This window comes from Tetrao urogallus, assembly GCF_951394365.1.
Source record: "Tetrao urogallus genome assembly, chromosome: 1".
Taxonomy (NCBI): domain Eukaryota; kingdom Metazoa; phylum Chordata; class Aves; order Galliformes; family Phasianidae; genus Tetrao; species Tetrao urogallus.
In genome coordinates, this window is record NC_136813.1 from 161,232,892 (window position 1) to 161,250,156 (window position 17,265).

The following is a 17,265-nucleotide window of genomic DNA, read 5'->3' on the forward strand; positions in this document are numbered from 1 at the left end:
AACCAAAACTGACAACAAACATTCAGGTTAAGTTTCATACTAACCTTAAATGCTCTTGGGGTAACATAACTGTATTTGCCTGACCACATTTGCTTGATGAGCTCTGCATAAGATTTTGCAATTTCACCACGCATTCCCAAAGGATTGTCAAAATTCAACTCTTCTTGGTATTTATCATTGAGAAAATATTCTGTTAGAGGAGGTGTGTTGCTCAGACACTGTAAACAGAAAGAATTTTCAGAATAATGATTTGAATTACTTCTAAACAAAATACAATGAAATAAGGAAAACAATGTTAGAACTTTGAATTTCTGTGCTACTGACACTCCTTTGAAAAAATAATTTGCTAAAGTAGCCTTAAAAAGTACATTAAACTATAATGTCTACAGCCAGCAAGGATGAGAACAGGTCTTTTTCAGAAATAAATGTTTTTAAGCCAAGAATGGCTGCAGCTATCATTATAAGTCACATATGGATGATGTTCCTTGAGCCACAGTGCAACAATACGATTTCTAACCAGGTTCAAAAAAAAAAAAAGAGAAGGTGGTTTTTCATAAATGAACAGCAGTATTATGAAACTCCTTGCTGAGAGTTACTATAAATGCACGAAACATAGAAGGCCCTAAAGAGAGACAGTCAAATAATGAGAACAGACAGTGGGGCTTACTGAAGTCAAAGTACATAGCATTCAGAAAAAAAAGTGAGCTGGAAATAGGTGAAAACAGATTTTTTTGGCAGGTGTGTGAAGGAAGGGAAGGTGGTAATATTTGCCCCATTCCTTCCCTTTTCATGCATCTGCTTATGAATGCTGTTGAAGACAACAAACTATGCTGAAACAACAGGATTCGGGATCACAATTAGTGCAGCCTTTCCTATGTTTTTTTAAATGTTGTGAAGCTGTTCAGTGCTCAAAGTAAATCAAGGAAAGCAAGGGCCTTAGTTTAGACTGAGATCATCATTTATTCTCAGTATATGTTCCTCTTTTCTGTCAGCACTTACAGATAGCAGGAAGTAATCACTGAAGTATCATTTACAATTTCAGGAAACCACTTTGAATTTCTGTGCTACTCCTGACACTCCTTTGAAAAAAAAATTTCCATCACTTAGAAATTATCTCAATTCCATGCCTCAGCATATAAGGTGTAGGAAAGATTTATGACCACATATTTTAAATTTTTCGCATTCTTTATTCTACTGAGGTCTCTAAAAAAAAGTTAAGACATTTTGACAGTCTCATCCGCCTCTCTGCAAAAAAACAGAAGGAAGAAAAATTCTGGCTTTGCATGTGCTACTGTGTAAGATGCAGCGATTGAAACTGGAAGAATTACAATTTCATTAAGCAGGATAAAAATGGTTACTCTGTTGTTGCCTCTATTGTTATACTGGTGAAATACTTCAATGAAAAAACAGTTGTGCTACAGAGCTGAGTTTGACACCCTTATTACACTCCTTGCTTTCTTTCCCTCCTCATCTCAAGATTTCACTAGCTGTAAACATCGCAAAAAAATATCCTACTATTACAAGCCTTTTGAATGCTGACTGCCGACAAAAACTCATTTTTCTCTTGCCATATGGCAAAGAATTCTTACTCCCATCCCAAAACCACCTAAGATCTGTTGTCAGCCCTGAACTGATTCTCACAGCTAAGAGTTGAGAATAATCTGGTCTCTCAAATCCATACCGAAACGGTCAATTTTCAACAGATCATTTTTAGTATCAATCTAAATGAAAAGATGGACTTCAAGTTCCACCAGATACTTGGAAACAGTTCAGTGCAAACCATGCTCAATTAACTACAAATAAAACTAATCTTAATGTAAAACTGAATGTGACACTGCTGACATAAAAAGTTTTGTTCCTTCTCTGCTGATTGTGGTGCTCATCCGATTTCATAATAAATGTATTCATCTCACTAACCTGTCAAAAAAACTATTTTTTCCTCCTCACTTTTCTTCTGGTCTGGACTACTCGAGTTCAAATCAGTTCAGCTGACCAGCTTAGTGTGAGTAATATCAGAACAAGGAACTGTTCTGATGCAAAATGCAAAAATAGCAAATTTTCCTATATACTGCTAGTAAAGCACTGTACTTAATGCACTGACAGAGTGTTGTTTGATCAAGAAGTAAACTTACCTTTTTCCATTTTTCACCTTATAAATGGGTTTTGTCACTTTTTCAGACTACTCTTTTGTATCCATGTATGTATGATGTGAAGATTACAACAGAACATTTCCCTTTTGTTTATAACTATTTCTACATTCCAATTTATGATTACACTGATGGTAGAACTGGAACAAGTATCTATCTGAATGTGGTCATTTCTGAGATGCATCTTTTCTGCAATCTCTAGCTGTTAAAAGCACTAATAGAATTTGTCACATATCCACTGATGCATAAACTTCTCAACATAACTGATAAAGCAAAATACTTGCAAGCATGTTTTCTTCTTTGAAAGGTTGATGAAAGAAACCTATTTAAGGTCTTGATTAACACCAGAGAAAAAAAGCATCCAGAAGCCACTTAGAAAGAATTTTCTCCTTATGATATATTGTAGTTATCAAGGAAGACTTATGGAAAGAATCAGTAAGAGAAGTAAAAATAATAATAGAAAAATTATTCCCATCTACTAGGCAGCAATATCACTCTGTTTGACCTAGGTTTTCTGTGTATTTTGTTTTAAAAACACAGAGCAGTAAACTAGCATGTATACCAACAGATGAAGAACAACAGAAAATAACAGAAACTAGACAAATGCTGTAAAACTACAGAAAACTTTGTGAACAGATGAGCTAACAGGATAGCACTTCATATCAGGCTGTGCAACCTCCACAAGTTTTACTCAATCTAAAAAAAATTTCTGTAAAGAGAAGTGTCTCGGTGTCTGAACCCCAACTAGAAGTTGAGCTCCACAATCACTGAGAAAAAAAGAAAAAGCAACAGAATGTAGAAACTTCAAGAGCAATCACCAATTACGTGTGACAAAATAGAGAAATATTAGCCTTCAACGTGACAAAGGTTAATATTGGAATTATAGTTCCACATTACATCCTAATTACTTTATAAATGGAAAAAAAAATATTTTCCAGTAGCAGAACAGTCTGTGGATCGCAACTCCCTACTATAATCAGTATTAAAAGATCTTAATCTCCAAGAAATCTAGACAACAAAACAATGCTCTGTGCATCAACTGCATTACTAATGCGTGCACTGTTGATGCACACACGAGCACACAACCAGCCTGTGGGAATTCTAAAATACTGAGTCAAAAAGGAGGCCTAATCATCTGTAAACACATATATACAGCTCACTGTTTAAAATGAATAGCTCTAACGGGTATGGTGTGGGAGGCAATAAGATGCATGAGAAATTGAATAATAAATAACGATTATTTTTAGTGCCTTATATATTAGTGTTGTAGCTTCACTGGAGTACTATAATCTTACTGATTCTACCTGTCATCCTATGAAACTTTCATACAAGATGAAATATAAACAAATTATCCTTCTCTAAATCCACATAAATTAAATATGGGAAAACTTTATAGATCCAAGGACTCGAAAAAGAAAAGGAAATGCATGAAGAAAGAGGGGCTGGAGCATTGCTCCTCCTGTGACAAGAGGCTCAAGTATCATGGCTTACTCTCTTCTGGAGAAGAGACTATCTCAGGGGGATCCAAAAACAGCTTTCCTAGAGGGAGGTAAACAGGAAGATGGAAGCAGGTTCCCCACAGTGGTATTTAGTGGGAGGACAAGAAACAATCAGCATAACGTGAAACAAGGAGAGGTTAAGGAGATGAGGCAAAAAGTTTCCATCATGAGGACGGTAAACACTGGAGCCAAACGCCCAGAGAGGCTGTGCACCCAGCCTCCCTTTTGAAAACCTTCCAAAGACTCAGCTGGGCAAAACCCTGTGCAATCTTGTCTGACCTCAAATCTGACCTTCCTTTGAGCTGGAGGTTGCATCGAATTATCCTATGACCCAAGGGTAATCAGGAAGTATTAATTCCCATCTCATAGGGGATATTATATAGGAGTGATAATGAAACCTCACAGCAAATTACCTATTATGTCAGTAAACTGTGGAAATGGGGAGATACTGTGATCATGAAATTAAGCTTAAATGTTGAGTATTCATGCAGATATTTCACTTCTTGATCTGTCCTACTTAACAACAATTTTACAAAAAAAATACATTAAAATTTCTTATTTCAGCTGCCTCGTAAGAGACCAAGGTTAGATCGACTGAAACAGAGATCTCAGTTACAGGAGAATCATTTTTGTCTGACATGATCAGTATCACATGTGGTGAGAAAAACAATTCAGTTAATACACTCCTCCTTAATCCAAAACTCTGTATGCCTATGGCAACCAAAACAGAACACTAACAACCTGCTCATTTCAGGTTTTGGTGAAAATTTTTATATTAAAAAAACTTTCATCTTTCTATTTTTGAATCACAAAATGAAAACCATGTGAATTCTCAGGTTTTCACAGCAAAAGATCATTACCCCTCCAAAATGGCAAAGCAGTACTTAGGAAAGATCCACAGGTGGCAGCACAGCAATGCTTCAGAAAATTCATATTTTCCTTATTTCTTCAGTTTACATCATAGTCATGTATATGAACGAATGTGAATAAAAGACTTAGTTGCCAAGTACACTTTTTTTTTTTTTTTGCTTGGCATGGGTTCAAGCATTTGAACGTAAAACTTTTATACGTAAGACGTAAAAATTTGAACATAAAACGTTTTCATAAAGTCTACAAGCTCCCTTTCATCTTCCCTGCTTTATTGAATACTGAGAACTACAGGAATAGTGCTACTAAGGGACACAGTTTGGTGGGGAAATAGTGGTGGTGGGAGATGGTTGGACTAGATGATCCTGGAGGTCTTTTTCAACCTTAGTGATTCTATGATTTAGGCTCTACTAATAAAATCAAGCCTTAGGTTTTAACACTGAAGTAAATTAAAGTTTGAAACATGGAATATGCCTTCAAAAGCATTTGAAAAGCCTATGCAAGAGTTCCAACCCATTAATTTGTTCCATACTTGTTTTGAACTTTGTAACGCTGAAAGACCCTATTTGAATAAACAAAAGGTCTCTTAAAATCAATCAAAAATCACACAGAAGATTAAGGCACTAAGCCTAACTTTACTTCTAGGTTGAAAAACTATATTGAACTTGTAAAACAAAAACTGCCCAGAATGTCTATATAGTACAGTTTAGGTGCAAAATCCTTGAGACAAGTCTGTCAGTCTGGACAGTAAGATATAAGGATGTGATTCTCCTGTCAGAAGAACACTGATAACAGTTCAGATCCAAATCATCTTTACTGTAACGGGACACCACAGCAAAGAGAAGCTGTCTGAGAAATGAAGTGGTTTCTAAAGCAGAAAAGCCTCTTTTGGGAACACTAAGGGATCTCAATGTCGGCAGAGTAGGAGAAAGATCAGAAAAGTAGGAATCAGCAGATAAGTGATTAAACTTACCTCTGTTCAAGGAAACTACATGGACATTACTCAGTGAATGAAGCAGAGCTCTTGACATAGAACATACTATGAATCTAACTGGAAATTATTTCAGTGCTTTAAATTCTACAGCAAACTTTTTTCTTTAAAGACAACAGATTTATCCTGATAAATAACTGTGTTTACCTAATTGCAAAGGAAGACACCTGAAGAATATAAACTGGAATAAGTAAACAAAGCAAAATACAGAGTCACAGAGTAGCTGAGGTTGGAAGGCACCTCTGGAGATCGTCTAGTCCAACTCAAAGAAGGCTCAAAGAAGGATCAGCTATATCAGGTTGCTTGGGACTATGTTTAATCAGTTTTCATGCAACTTTAAAATGGAGATTCCACAGCAATACCGAGCAATCTGTTCCAGTGTTTGATAAAACATACAGTAAATTAAAAAAATATATATTTAAGTGGAATTCATGTGTTTCAAGTTGTACTCATTGTCTCTTGGCCTTTCAGTGGGTATCACTTAGTTTGGCTCTGCATCTTTATTCCTTTGCTTGAGGTATTTCCACATACTAGTAAAGTCCCCCTGAGCACCTGTTTCTCCAAGCTAAACAGTCCCTGCTCTGTCCTTACAGGTCAGCTACCCCAGTTCCTTAATCATCTCTGTTGCCTTTCACTGGACTTGCTCCAGTATTTCCATCTCCTCCCTGTACTGGGCAGCCCAGAAGTTAACCCAGCACTCTAGGTATGCCTCATCAGGACAGAGTGTCAAAAACAGGCTAAGGCTCACCTCTCTCAATGTACTGGCAATGTTTTTTCAAATACTGCCTTGGAGACCATTTGGCTTTCTTTGCCAAAAGCGTGCATTGCTGACTCATGATCAGTTTTTTGTCTGCCAGGACCCTATGTGCTTCTCTGCCAAGCTGCTTCCCAGCTAGTCAGCCTCCATTCTTGCCCCACAGTACTGGTGCCTGCGATTATTTCTCTGTAAGCAGGACTTTGCATTTTCTTAATTTGATGACGCCTTTATCTGCCAATTTCTCCAGCCTCTGGAGTCCCTCTGAATGGCAAATTTGTCTATCAACAACTCCTCCCAATTTTCTATCATCCCCGAACCTGCTGAGGGTGCACGCAACTATCCAGGTCAAAGACTACAGTATCCAACATTTCTAAGCAGAATTCCCTAGTTTCCTATCTACACCCTATCCCACCCCTTTTTTGCTTCCAAGATCTAGTGATCAAATGTGTTCAGATTGCTAGGGCCGTAGGCATTTCACATTTCTAAGAAAGCACTAAGTACCTTTAACATGAATAATCAAACATAAACTAAAAACGTAATTGGACAAAAATGCAGAAGTGAAGAGGTAGCAATAGGGAAAAGAGAGCAGACCTTGCAGCGTATGAGACTTTAAATGTTCACTAAAAACAGTTCTCAATGATTTTTAGGATTACATTATGTTCTTCAAAATGGTTTCCTGGAGAGATGGAACTGGAAGATGCTCCATACTTCCTTGTACAGAGTACCAAATAAAACATTTGAAGAAAAAAAAATTGCTAAAACTTGCGATTCAACATGCCAAACTGAATCTGCCTTTTAGTTTTCTTACACAAAGCATTACCTTGTGTATCAGCAAAACTTACTTGCACTGCACAGTTTCTTATAATTCTTATTTAAACACCCAACCTCTTAGATATAACCAAATAGTGACAAAGTCAAAGCTGACTTTGTTTAAAATGCAAGCCTCAGGATTTTCAAAATCCAGTTACTATAGTGGGATACTAATAGAGTGATAAAAGCTATGTAAGACACTAAATGCAAATCATTCTCATCTGGAAGTTTTAAAATCTACATATACACAAATGCAAGCCTACTTTAACAAAGTTTTGAGCCAGTAGTCAAAATTATCCCTATTTTTTAGACAGTCTAGCTTTATTAAAAAAAACTCTTTTTACTAAAAATATTCTTCTACACTGATCTTAATAGTGATTCTGGCCCACAAAGAAAAAATATGTTTTTGGACAGCAGTATAATGATGCAATTTAGTAACCAAGAGAGGTTACATACGGAGTTTTATTCACAGAATTACATAATGGCCAAGATAGAAAGGGATCTCCATCTGACTCAACATCCTGCTCAAACAAGACCACCTAGAGCAAGCTTCCCAGGATCACGTTTAAGGCAGCTTCTAAAGACCTCCAAGGAGAGAAACTAAAACCTCTCTCACGGCCTTCCAGGTACAGCCTCATCAGCACTGGGTAGAGGGGAAGGTTCATCTTCTACCTGCTTCTTACTTTACCTAATGCAGCCAAGAATACTGCTAGCTTTCTTAGCAGTAAGTACACACTGCTGACTCATGTTCAACTCTGTGTCTAACAGCACCCCTGGGTCCTTTTCTGCTTTCCAATTGGTACTAATTCCTGGAGTTTTTCCCTCCTCATGTGTTGGACTTTGTACTTCTTGTTGAACTCCATGAGATTCTTGTCAGTCTACTTCTCCTGTCTGAGGAGGTCCCTCTGGATGGCAGCATGACCCACTGGTTTATCCACCACTCTCTCCCGTTCTGTGTCATCTGCAAACTTGCTAAGTGTGCACTCTGTTGCACCACTCAGATAATTAATGAAGATATTAAACAGAATTGGGCCCAATATTAACTCCTGGGGTATTCTGCCTGTTACTGGCCTCCAACTAGATTCTGTGCCACTGATCACTATGCACGCTGCGCTCAGCTGCTCAGCCAGTTTTTCATTCACCTTATCATCTGCCTGTCAAGCCCATACATCAAGAGCTTCTCCATAAGGACCCTATGGGATACACTATTAAAGGGCTTACAGAAGTCCAAGAATATAATATTCACTGCTGTCTCCTCATCTACTGGGCTGGTCATTTCATTGTACAAGCAGTGTAGAACACTGACAAAGCTCATTCAGAACGGATGACACAAATTCTCTCACTTTCAGATTAGCCACCTTTCTTGCAGCGTGCTAAAAAAAATCATTCATTACTTCCCTCACTATTCAACTAATTTTTAAGTATCCTTGAAACATGAATGCATCAAACCTTATGGATGCCTTAAATAAAATAAGGAATAACCATGGAATAACCATGTATACCATTACAGTTGGGGTTAACTGGACAGAAAACAGCTTTACATAATATGATCCAGACGTACTTTTCTGTGGAAAAGCAGATGTGTCAGCAGTGCATCTTTGTGGCAAAGGTGGACAATTGCATGCTGGACTGTATTCGTAATAGTAGCCAGAGGCAAAGGGAAGCAAGTCTTCACCTTTATTTGGCACTTGAGAGCCTGTTATTGTAATACTGCCCTTTTAAGACTTTCCCAGTGCAAGAAAGTGTGCCTCCAAGATGGTCCGGTGGACTACAGAACTACATACACGGAAAGGCTGAGAGCTGCAAGCATCTGTTCAACTTGGGAAAGACAATAAATGGCAAAAAGCTCATTGCTGTCTGCAGCTGCCTAAAAGGAGGCTGCAGAGAACACGGAGCCAGACATCTCAGAAGTATACAGTGACAGGACTACCATCAACAGACAAAAGGAAAAAGCTGGACCCATGATCACTCTGAGGTCCTTCCTAACCCCAATTATTCCCTGAGTCTATATACAAAGAAGGGACAGAAAGTTATGTATCTCTAGAATGTAACTTCTTCTGAAAAAAAATTCAAAAATCTCATAAACTTAGCTTACAAATGTATGTGAACCTACTCTTTACCTAAATAGGCTAAAGAAGGAATTCAAAGTAATTATGGAATCCTTGTGATGACCAAGAAAAAGATTAAGTCTCAAATATGCTTGGTAAAGATCCAATATCTTTATATACTTTGTAGAAAAAAATGCAAAAAAAAAAAAAAAAAACCCTTAAGTACATTTTACAGTTTTTTGAACTAAGACTGCTTCGAAGACAAAAACATGAGTTCCAGAATTAAACAGGAAGAAACTAAGTTACTGGATCCTTCCAACACTAATATATTTAGCTCAGAGAAGAGAAGGCTTTTGGGAGATCTCATAATGGCTCTTTCAGCATCTGAAGTGGGCCTACAGAAAGGATAAGGAGAGATTCTTAGCAGGGAGTGTAGTAATATGTGACAAGGAGGTAAATGGTTTTAAACTAAGAGAGGGTAGGTTTAGATTAGATATAAGAAAGAAACTTTTCAGTGTGAGACTAGTGAGGCACTGGAACAGGTTGCCCAGAGGAGCTGTGGATGGCCCATCCCTGGAGGTGCTCAAAGCCAGGCTGGATGGAGCCCTGGGCAGCGTGACCTAGTAGAAGGTATTCCTGCCCACGGCAGGGAGTTGGCACTAGGGGAGCTTTAAAGACCCTTCCAACTAAAACCATTCTACGATTCTATGACTATCCCACTGAAGCTCCCACTTAAAAGTAAAATGACTACATTTTTTTTTGGTCTTGGTAAGAGTACAGATACACTACTATTTCCACTATTATCATAGTAAAGAACCGAGACTTAATATTCCTATAAAATCTCATTCATGAAGGAGCAAGGGTCATAGGGAAATATGTTCAATGGCTCCTTGCATAGTAATCTGTGCTTTGAAAGGATATGATAATTGCATACAGAGGCCCCAAAATACACTGGCCATCTACTTTTTGACTTCAGCATTACAGTCTGTACCCAAGTATATCTCAAAAAAGTATTTTTTGTAAAATGCCTGCATAGCAATCATTACGAAATAATGAATCACATTTAAGGTTTCATTCATTTAGAAGGTTCAGTCTCCTTCTGAAACAGATCACTATCCCCAGTGCAAGAAACGAGGGAAGCAATGAATGCAGCTATGTAAATCATTTTTCCCAGTATACCAATACAGATATATAATTTCAAAGTATTAATCCTATTCTGCTCCTTACTGGCATCTCAATGCTAGTTCCCAAATATGGCAGGATATAACAAAATATTATTTTCCAAATAATACACCAAGCTAATTTTACTCTTAAGTACATACCTGAATTGCTGAATTCATGAAACATGTATTCCCCAAGTTACTCAGGCCACACAGGCCTGGCTGTTCATTATGCCTTCCTGGCTCTGAATAATCGTAATTCTTATAAGCAGTGTATGATGGGAGACAATAATTTGAATTTTTCACACTGTAAAAACAAAAACAAAAAAAAATCACAATGTAAACATGTGATCTGCAGTACCTCCATGCATACAAGTACTTTAAAAGCATAAATGATTAAAAATTTTAAAGTAAATTCTGTGAAAAAGAAAAGATTAAACCATTATTTAACTTTGGTAATAGCATTGAATTCAGTTTAAAAGTCACCTCTGCAAACAACCAAAATCTAACATGCCGCAATGACTGCAGATATTACATCCCTACCCCTTTCTGACTGGAGCAGCTTCACAGCTTACTCTTTTCTTCACTGCTCCATCAAATTTAACACACTCAGACTTTAGACACCACCAGCAGCAATCAATCATTTATGCCCTCTTGCATCCTGCTACTGCAACAGTGAGGGCAGTGGGAATGGGAACGCAGAGTTACAGGTGAGAGCTGAGATTTTCAAGGCCACTGTGGAATAGCTGCCTCACTGCATCACACACTCTATTTATAGCTTCCCTGCTAGGACAGCACAATCCAGCATGCAAATGCAGGAAAGCCTTGAGAGGTAAAAGAATGCGCAAAATGCTTTGCAACAACTTCATTATCAATCACTATGATGCATCTATTTGGTGAAACTGGAGAGGACTGAAATAGGTAAATTGGTAAGATTTGAAACAATTTGTTTCTGGATAAAGACATGCAAAACACAAAATATAAAACAACAGAGTATAAAAAAACAGAGTATAAACAAGTGTAGAAAGCATAACAGAGAACACTAGAAAAGCAGAAGAATCTTCTAAGATGATGCTCTGCAATATATACATATATATATATATACACACACACACACACATATATATATATATGTACACATATGTATATATTTAAAGACCAACCAAACAGAATGCTTAAAGTCTTTAATTCAGGCACTGACCATTATTAAATCTGCATGATAGTTTTGACTAAACTTCAAGAGGATTTCTGCAGTCACTGAGTGTTATTCATGTTACAAGATATTAGAACAAAAATGTGAAAGTCAAATATTAAGAAAGACAAAGAAAAATATGCAGTGCAAATAATCAAATCTAGTAAATAATTCAGGTTTATGATTTTAAAAGCCTGAGGATGCAACAGTGCCCAAATCCTTTCAAGAGTGTAACACTCTATATCCAACCGAATTTCAGTTGTCTCCACAGCGTACAAGTACTCACTCTTCACAGATAAGAGTTGTTTGGTTTTAATAACAAGATTTATTGAAAAACAGAAGAGATTTTCTTGATGGTCTCAGATATGAGCTCCACTGTCCCTTGTAGCAACTGCTGCCAAACTTCTAAACCTGTGCATTTGAATTTAGTAAGTGACTTTCCATGCGTCCATACTTCCCTTTCCCATACTTACACATATTCCTGCTCTCTGGCTTGCCCCAAAAGTGCTAGTGGACCACACCCCAAGTTAAAATCCCTGTAAAGTTCATTCTGCCTGTTCAGTTTAAGATTAGTTTATATCCTTCACTCTAGTTTACAGAAGGTATTTTCCAACCTCCAGAAGCTCCATTCCCTTCACATATGTTTCTCTGATGAACTCTTTCCCATCATTAGACCCAAGTTCATCCAGGGAAAGTTACCCTTCTATCTCCCTTTATAACTGCAGCCCAGCTAGTGTCATCAGCCCCAACTCCCTTAAGCTGGCACCCCCAGCACAATCAGGTCCTTGTTGCAAAAGAAACGTGCTTCTCACAGGTTGCACACGTACGGGGTACACAGTAAGCTACATGCATCCTTGCTTGCTTCCTATTGCTTTCCTCACGTGATTCAACAAGTACACTTTTCATGTGGTTGGTAGAAGAGAGATCTCTCTGGGAAGTTCAGGAGATGCAGGGGTAAGAAGCAGATTGAATAGCATGGGGTTTTTCATTCTCCTTTTTCTTATCCATAGCTTCTTCACTGAAAAAAGGTCTTCAGCGGTGATTTGCTCTGAGAGGCAATAACTACTGGTATTTCTATCGTAAAAGGGGAAGTCACTTCTACTTCATCTTCTATACCGGTCCACAGAAGGACATTTTAGAGATTCAGAGAATACAGTTACCAGCTGCTGCACATGCAACAAATATTCCTATTTCTTCAACTAGTGAAATAACTATACTACTTCATTTATTAATTAGATTGACAACCATAATGGCCATCAATGGACTACAGAGGATACTAGAAACCCAATTAATCCTTTTTTGAGTTAAGCATCACATTTATGCAGTGATACTTTATCAAAATGCATCAGGAAAAATACAGGGCATACTATGTGCAGGGGACTTGTCTTCTTAGCTTTTTCAGTCTGCAACTTTCACTTTTTCTAGAAGAAAAAATTTTTTGTTTAAACTACATTGTGCCTCTTCATTCCTTTAAGACTGGTCAAAGAAATACAAGGTTAATAGCAGTCATTAGTAAAGGGCACGAAGTACAGTGATAGGACTAAAAGTATGAATGCTTCAAAGTAAAAGAGAGTAGATTTAGATTAGACATTAGAAAGAAATTCTTTACTACAAGAGTTGTGAAGCACTAAATCTGGTTGACTAGAGAAGCTGTGACTACTCCATTCCTGCAGGTGTTCAAGGCCAAGCTGGACGGAGCAATCTGGTCCAAAGGATGGAGGGTCCCTGCCCTTGGCAGTAATATTTTAAGTCCATTCCAACCCAAATCATTCTGTGAGTCTATGATGAAATTTTTTTCTTTTTCTTTTTTCTTTTTATTTTATGCTATACTTATAGTGTACATTTCTATACCATTATAAGGAAACAATATTTTTCAGATTAAAAGTGCTGTTAGAATTCTATGATCACACTATAACAATTGGAGTAACAGCCTTGCAAACTACTACCATTAATAACTATTGCTACAAATAACCTTTCATTTCTCTGTCTCAAAAATCAGCTTAGTCAGATAAAATTATCTTCAAAACAAATGCTGTTATTTCCTTAAAGTCACAGCATCTCATGTCCATATGGAGGTGCCAATGGATCCTGGAGAGCCACAGATGTGTAACTACACTACTGTACTGAAGATAATATGCAATGTGAGAGACAGTAAGGCAGAAGCATGAAAATAAGTTTCAGCCTAAGCTGACATAAGTAGTTAATTAAAAAAAGCAAAGAAAAGAAGATAGCATAAATTAATGGAAAAGTTCTTTCTTAGAGGAGGAGATATTTAGTAGAAGAGTAGCAACTAAGAGGAAACCGAGCTCTACCCAGAATTATGAAATGCAATCAAATATATTTACTTCTTAAAGCCAAACATTCTTAATGCAACAGCACATACTTTCAAGTACACGGTATACTAATGGTATGAATTCTCTATTATTGACCTAGTTAGCCTTGAACGTGTATTCTGTCAAAAGTGTTACTATGGATTTTAATGTATATTTCATCATACTGTAAATTAGTGGGGTTTTTTTTAGAACATTTTTAAAAATCCATAGTTGGATTATTGCATTATAAAGAAAAACATGCTTCTGCACCAAGTATCTGCATTATATAACATTCGTATCTACTGTCCTTTAGGTTACAAGAGAAAAAAGGCTGGCGTTTCATAACACTATACAGAACATATACCTACTTTCTGATTTAGAAACCCTTAAGTTATATTTAAGGCACTTCAAATGATCATTTCCTCAACAAATCTGAATTTTATATCACTTCCTTCTAAGTAAGTATTTCTGTTGAAAATCCTCAAGTTTAAAAAACAAAGCCAACAAAAAACACCCAAAAAAATTTATCTTAAGTTTCAAAAGCTTCCATTTCAGTTTCAGAAGAAACCATAAATCATTACAGCATCACTAGAGAGATGCTAGCAGTAATGGCAGAAAGAAAAAAACCTTGGTGACTACTTAAAAATGGGTGCTCACTAGGAAACAGTGTCTGCTCGCTAAGCTCTGCTTTTGGCATTACAATGGTATTTTGCATAAGCAATGGGGGAAGGAGAGATTAGTTCTCAGCTAGAGGCTCAGCTCTAGACAAGTAATTTTTCATACAACGATAGAAAATATTTATTTACTACACATTCACACACAGCGTACAACAGACTGCAGTTAAACACATGGATTTCAACTGTTTAACAGTGAGAGTTGGGGCTACTCACAATTGGTAGAAGCACAAATGACACTTCAGCCCTTACGAAAAATCACTTCTGATAAATGCAGTATTTAACTGGAAGATATTGTATAAGATACTTAATATTTATATCACCTTTTTAATATTTGACATCTTCATGTTTGATCATAAAATGCATGTTTAGAATAATATTTTAAATTTGAATGAATTGTAAGAATAAGGCTCTTAAATTTTACCCCAGATTGCATTAGAGATGGGTGTTTCATGGCTTCAAACATTTCAAAGGTGCTCAACCTAGCACTCTGTTAAAGTTAGATAATTCCACGTTCTTCTGTATTCACCAGCTTTTAGAGTTGTGTTGCATATCAAAAGACTACACACAAATTTGGTCACTGGAATGCTCTTCTTCTGGAGTCTTACTGCAATCTTTACAAAACTTCTAAGTTACCATATAACTGATAAAGCCCTTAAAAGTGAGAAGCCCCTTTTGCTAAGCCTCTGCTCATGGCAATGCTCAAGCACATCAACCAAACCAATCTCTCTCAAATCTCCTAGCACTAAGACAGGGATGTTATGTTGCTAATAGTTAATCAGTGGCTATAATCATAGCTAAAACAACCCAGCTGCTGTGGTTCTTAAGCCCATGTGTGCTATCATATATACTGCTATAATACCGGAGCATCAATAAGTCAGGAGAAGTAGGTTATACTTTTTTGTGGCCCATGTAAAATCAGACATTATATTAATGGATTTAGAGTTTGCCATATCAAAAATAAAGTCCTTATATATTTTCATACAGAGCTCAATGTTATTTTTAGCATATGAATACTAAGAGTTACCAAGCGTCTTGAACTGAGTTTTTTCTGCTATCATGTTTGACAACATCTGTATTACAAAATAGCCATCAGTAACAATTCATTATCAAAATACTGACAAAACAAATCAAAATCCTTAAGCTAGGTAACATGGAAATTTGTTTATGTCACACTGGGGTGATTCATTTAAAATTTTTAAGATATATTGCTTACTTTCTGTTGTTCATGTTGTTATAATTATTTGACAGAGATGGAGAGATCTTTGGTAAAGTTGAAAAATTGGATGCACCTGGGGACCTTTAAAAATATGAAAATGGTAAATTAGATAAAAATTCTGAGATATTAAAAACCTTGAAAGCAAGCTAACAAAAGAACAATGCATATAAACAAGCATGGAAAATAAATACTTTATAAAAAAGGGCAAAGTACGAAAAACACCCAAGACATGCAAGCTCTCAGAATGCTTCACAATAGTTTCATATCGTGTTGAAGGAATACTGAGTGCAATTAAAAGAAGCAGGCAAACAAAACAAAGAACCAAAACAGACCACTGTTCTAAAAAAGCTGCTTTCAGTCTGTAGTAAGACAACAGGTATTGCAACCTTCTATAACCTAGAATGCAAATCTAATATGAAAATTGTACATTTTCTTCAGTTAACCATAAATGGATGTTGAGACGTGATATAAAAATGATTAAGACATGTATCCCAATATTAGTTTAATAGCAGCACGAAGCCATTTCAATAGGGGTGTCTTATTAAAATCATTAAAAGAATTTCAGGATATCATGCAGAATAGTAAGCAAATTTTAAAACCTTCAGCCGGAAGTTTAAGCATTATCATTCATCCCCATTGCTTAAGCCTATTCCTAAACATAAGGATAACGAATATGTCACTCATAAAGATCCCCTTAATGCAATATATACAATATACGGAAATCTTGCTGTGCTTTTTTCTTTTCCTTTCTCTTCTTTTCTAGACCTTACAGAAAATCATGTGAAAGGCTATGAATACTTATAAAACCTTTTGTGTTTTTCTGTGGGCTCTATGCAATCCAGCTGGGTTAGAAAAACCTCCAGCTGTCCTAGTGAAGCTTTGAAATATGTCTCATGATATTAAGCCAAGAAAGTTTGTATGCTCATAATATTTTAAGCACATAACAAGCACCAAACTGCAAAGAGACAGACATTTTTACTCTGGGAATCTTTCCTACTGTGTTTTGACATTAATTTAAAACTTTTGATCAATAAATCTTTTCCAAAAAAAAAAGATGCTTCGCCACGTTAAGAAAAATTTTACTGAACAGCTTTTCTGTAGATTTCCTTTATCAATCTAAATCTTCTTTGATCGTTATCTTCAAAAAATATATACAGACATGTCCACAAGAAAGATACAGAACTCAAGTTATTAGTTCAAGTTAACTTGAATTCAACACATGAATTATGCACATTCACTGTTTTTAAAGAAAGTATTTCTATTGAATCATTTTGAATGGAAATCTGAATTTCCGAAACAAATCTGAAGCTTTTATGTAACTTAAGACAAATTCAACTGCAATATTGTTTTAAAATTCAAAATGGGATTTATAATAATTGCTGTCTCACAATTCAAAGAAACCAAAAAAGCTAAATAAATAAATAAATAAATAAATCTGGTTTTCAGCAAAAGTTATCTTGTTCCTCAGAGAACAGAACAATCTGCAGTTTTACTCCTTGCTCCGATGCGCTGCTGCCTGTATGATAAAATAACTGCTTAAAACTAAGCGTTTGCTATCAAATAGCAAGCAATAATGATATGTAAAACAG

General features: G+C 36.4%; 1 protein-coding gene across 2 annotated transcripts in view; it reads right to left on the reverse strand.

The window, feature by feature from the left end:
* USP15 (ubiquitin specific peptidase 15) overlaps positions 1 to 17,265 on the reverse strand; it is a gene marked incomplete at both ends in the record, with an annotated part of 62,095 nt that overhangs the window by 9,237 nt on the left and 35,593 nt on the right. The window contains 3 exons of one of the 2 annotated variants that reach the window (XM_079543571.1): positions 45 to 218; positions 10,442 to 10,586; positions 15,674 to 15,757. In XM_079543571.1, the coding sequence (XP_079399697.1) occupies positions 45 to 218; positions 10,442 to 10,586; positions 15,674 to 15,757 (403 nt within the window). The remainder of the gene's footprint in view (positions 1 to 44; positions 219 to 10,441; positions 10,587 to 15,673; positions 15,758 to 17,265) is intronic. The other variant, XM_079543570.1, reaches the window with a different exon arrangement.